At 63.4% G+C, this 4,395-nt stretch overlaps 1 protein-coding gene across 2 annotated transcripts; it reads right to left on the reverse strand.

The window, feature by feature from the left end:
- Window positions 1-258: 258 nt before the first annotated feature.
- Window positions 259-3,901, reverse strand: FOXA2 (forkhead box A2). Of its 2 annotated transcripts, XM_074820594.1 has the most exons (3): window positions 3,799-3,901; window positions 2,957-3,026; window positions 259-2,310 (listed from the first exon to the last, which is right to left on the reverse strand). In XM_074820594.1, exons 2-3 carry the CDS (start codon window positions 3,023-3,025, stop codon window positions 1,048-1,050), a joined length of 1,332 nt encoding a protein of 443 aa, XP_074676695.1. In that variant the 5' UTR covers window position 3,026; window positions 3,799-3,901; the 3' UTR covers window positions 259-1,047. The 2 variants fall into 2 exon arrangements, with proteins under 2 accessions (XP_074676695.1, XP_074676694.1); XM_074820593.1 differs by lacking the exon at window positions 3,799-3,901 and having other exon boundaries at window positions 2,957-3,043.
- Between the last annotated feature and the right edge of the window lie 494 nt (window positions 3,902-4,395).

Below are 4,395 nucleotides of genomic sequence, written 5' to 3' on the forward strand. Positions count from 1 at the left end.
TCCCGTGCAGAGTGGTTTTGCTCTCCCCGCTCCCGACCCCCAAGTTTTGCGGGGGAACAGTGGCTCCCCGACCCCCGGGCCGCCCCTCTCCGCCCCCCCCCCCACACCGACTGTGTCGAGCCCCCGCCGAGGGAAAGCGGCAGGGAGCTGCGGGCCGGCACCGCCGCGCCGTCGGGGCAGCACGGCCAGGGATGGCGGGGGGGTCCGGCGGGCCGGTGGAGGAGACGGGCGAGTCCCGACGGAACAGAGATGCAGGGGAAAAAAACCGCCAATAACACTTTAATAGAGTTCTGTGAAAATCTGGCTAGTCGCTACCAGAATACACATTTATAAGCCATAAATAAAGCATACAGAAACGATAAATTAATCAGATCCAAGTAGTTTACTCTCCCGGTAACATCAAGCGTTTGTTTCAATTACAACGATCTATCCTGCCTTTTTTTTATTATTATTTTTTTTTTGGTAGATTTTTTACTCTTTTTTTCCCCCCCTATTTTCCCCCTTTTTACAACGTTACAAGACTTTTGGTCCTCGGATTCAAAACTAGCATGGATTTCACAATGAAGGAGGGTTTCGTTTTGTTTGTAGTTTTTTTTTTCCCCCGTCACTTCCACACAAAAAAATAGATATATTTATACCTCCTTGCGACGACGACAACGAAAAAAAAAAAAGCCCAACAGAAACCCCCCCTCTCCCCATCCCCTCGCCCCCAACCCGCCCCTCTCCACCAAAACAAACCACCCTACAAGGCAAACCAAGGGAATCGGCAGCCCCCCCCCGGGCACAGGTGGCTTTGGTCTGGGGGAGGGGGGATGACCAACATGCCTGCCCTTGGCGCACGCTGAGATGCTTGCAAGACACACGGCTGCTGTTTCCGAAACAGATGCAAACATCTGGAGCCAACGGGGAAAAAAAAAAAAAAATATATATATATATGTATATGTACCGTGCTCTACAGCGTTCATAGTCCATCGCTCTGCTGGGGGGCTGCGCGGGAGTACGGGGGGCTTTCCCCCCTCGCCAGGGGAAGTTTTCCCCTCGCCCCTTTTAGGAGGAGTTCATGATGGGCCGGGAATACACACCTTGGTAATAAGAAGTCTCTCCGGCTAAAGGGGAGGACTCTAAGCCATTTTTGTTCGTTACGGGCCCCATGGCCAGGCTGCTGGGCATGGGCGAGGCGTAGCCCGAGTAGTGCATCACCTGCTCGTAGGCCTTCAGGTCCATTTTGTGGTGGTGGTGGTGGTGGTGGTGAGGGTGGTGGTGTTGCTGCTCGGAGGAGGACATCAGGTTGTTGATGGAGAAGGGGTGGTTGAAGGCGTAGTGGTGCTCGGGCTTGAGATGGGCGTCATGGGGCAGGCCGGCATGTGGGGGGGCCAGGAGGTGCTGGGCTGGCGAGGCCGCTGGTTCCCCGGGGCTCAGCCCCGGCGTGCCCTTCAAGTCAGCCAGGGCACGCTTGTGGTCCTGGCACGGCGAGGCACTGGCCGGGGACTCAGCGCCAGCTGAGCCCTCGGACCCCCCCGAGGAGCTGCCTTCCCCCAGAGGCTGGCTGGGGGGCTGCCCGGGCCCCTTCTTGCCCCCACCACCTGCCCCGCCGCCTGCCCCACCGCTGTCCTTGGCGGCCAACTGCTTCTCGCACTTGAAGCGCTTCTGGCGGCGCAGGTAGCAGCCGTTCTCAAACATGTTGCCTGAATCGGGGTGCAGGGTCCAGAAGGAGCCTTTGCCGGGCTTGTCCGGGGAGCGGGGCACCTTGAGGAAGCAGTCGTTGAAGGAGAGCGAGTGGCGGATGCTGTTCTGCCAGCGCTGCTGGTTCTGGCGGTAGAAGGGGAAGAGGTCCATGATCCACTGGTAGATCTCGCTCAGCGTCAGCATCTTGTTGGGTGACTGCTGGATGGCCATGGTGATGAGGGAGATATAGGAGTAGGGCGGCTTGGCATGTGTGTAGCTCCGCCGGTAGGTCTTGGGATCCCGTGAGCGGTTGAGGTTGGATTGCCCATAGATGGGGCTCATGGAGTTCATGTTAGTGTAGGGGGCCAGGGCGTTCATGGAGCCCGCTTGGCCTCCCATGGGGCTCATGCTGGGGCTCAGGTGGGTGCCCATACCTGCCACACCAGCCGAACCCATGCCGGGCATGGCCCCTGCGCCTGGGGACATGCCGGTGAGCGAGGGGCTCATGCCCGTGTTGGCGTAGGACATGTTCATGGAGGTGGCAGCCGTCATGTTGGCCGTGGTGCTCATGGCCGACATGGTCATATACGTGTTCATGCTGTTCATGCCCAGCCCTGCGTTCATGTTGCTCACCGAGGAATAGCTCTGCAGGGGCAAGTGAGAGAGAGGAGGGGAGATATTGGGGGGGGGGGGGGGAGGACGGGGAGGAGGCAGGTGGGTAGCCCCGTCGGGGACAAGGGCAGCCCAGCGTGCGGGGAGCGGTGCGGGGACACCCCCAGCCCAGCCCAGATCGCTGCCGGTGAGAGTCTCTGCAGCCCCGGGGCTCCGTGTCCCCCGGGGCAGGAAGGGTTAAATCCTGGAGCCGGGGGGGGGTGAGGGGTGTTGTTTTTCTCGTTAATGAAAAACAAATATATATATATATATATAAAAAGAGACGGGATGGCAGCAGGATCGGCGGATCCGTCCTGGAAAGTGGAGTTGGAGGAAGGGGAAGGGACATCCCTCCCCGGAGCGAGAAAAATATCTTTTTTTGAGGGCGTGGGGGAGGGAGGAAGAAAAAAAATAGCTAACTGCCGCCCGGCAGCACCCCACTGCCCCGCGCCCCCCCCGGGTCCCCCCACCCGCTCTGTCCCCGCACCCCTGCCCGCAGCGGGCAGCGCCCGGGCTCAGCATTTGATGCCAAAGTTAATCTCGTCCCGGGGCTGGGACGGCGTGGGGGGGCCCCGGCCGGGAGCGGGGCAGGCCGGGCCGGGGGTGGGGGGGCGGGCGAAGCCCCGTCTCCCTTCCTTACCTCGGGCTCCCCGTAGTAGTTGCTCCAGTCCGTGTGCTCATGGCCTTCCATTTTCACCGCTCCCAGCATACTGGAAGTGGAGTGCATGGCAGTTTAAAATTTAACAGCCACAACAAACGACGACAGAGGCAACCCCCCCAGAAAAAAAAAAAAAAAAAAAAAAAGTCCCCAGCCCTCCCTCCCCTCCGTCGGAGCCTGTGGAGGAGGAGGAAGAGGAGGGAGGGAGGAAGGGCGGGGGGGATCGAGCGGTGCTGGGGCTGGGGTGGGTTTTTTTTCGCTGCTGCTCCTTGGGTGGGTTTTCGCAGTGCTTCGCGGCGAAGAGTCGCCCGGAGGCGATGGAGGAGCCGGAGGAGGAGGAGGGAGGAGGGAGGAAGAAGAGGAGGAGGAGGAAGAGGAGGACAAGTGCTGCAGTGACGTGGGTGCCAGAGTGATATAGCACGGAGCGGCCGGGCGAGCCTCCAATCCCCAGGTCCTCGGCTGCCCATTTGAATAATCAGCTCACACCTAGGCGGGAGCGGCTCCTCCGCGGCCCCCCGCGCACCTATCCGCACCCCGCCGCCGAGCACGGGAGGCCAGGCAGCACCCCGGGGCGCCGGCACGACCCCCCCCACACCCGGGCTTCCCCCGACATTTGCAGGGGGATCCTGTGGGAGCCGATTTCCAGCACATCCCCCACCCTGGGCAGCCCCGATGGGAGCCGACCCCCCCCAACCAGCATCCCCGACGGGAGCTGCTTTCCAGCGCCCCCCCCCCCCCCCGCCCCCGCGACGGGAGCTGTTTTCCACACACACCTCCCCCGGGCACCCTCGACAGGAGGCAGCTCCCAGTCCGGCCCCACGCACCTTTTCTCCCCGCGGCTGCTCGGCGGAGCCCCCGGTGCCGGGGCTCAGGCCACCGCCCGCCCGGCCGTGCCGCGGCTCTGCCCCATCGGCGGGCCCGCCAGCCGCCGCTCTGCCTCTTCCCCGGGCTCAGGTACCTACAACAAATTCGTAACTAAAACAAACAGGGAGGGCAGGGAAGGAGCGGGGAGGGGGGGGACGGGGGGACGCGGCGGGCGGCGCGGGAGAAGCGCCGTCGGGGGGCCGGGGGCTCCCCCGGCGCCGGGCTGGGCGGTGCGGGATCCCGGTGGGCGCCGTCGGGGGCAGCGCCGCCGCTCCAGCTGCCGAACCGCCCCCGGGGTGGGCGGAGGGGGAGGAAAGAAGGAAGGACGGACAGACGGACGACAAAAATCACCCGGTTCCAAAACCCACCCGGCTCCGCCGCCCGCCCCATCGGCGCTGCGGGCACGGCGGCTCCCGGAGGGGTCCAGCCGGCGGAGAGGGACCGGGAGCGGCTCCTTCCCGGGCAGGAGGGAGCGGGGGGCTTCCCTCCACCTCCCCCCTCGCACCCCCCGGGCTGGGGCCATGCCTTCCCCGGCAGCATCCCTGCCAGCCCCCCCG

This window comes from Strix aluco, chromosome 3 (assembly GCF_031877795.1).
Source record: "Strix aluco isolate bStrAlu1 chromosome 3, bStrAlu1.hap1, whole genome shotgun sequence".
Lineage (NCBI taxonomy): Eukaryota > Metazoa > Chordata > Aves > Strigiformes > Strigidae > Strix > Strix aluco.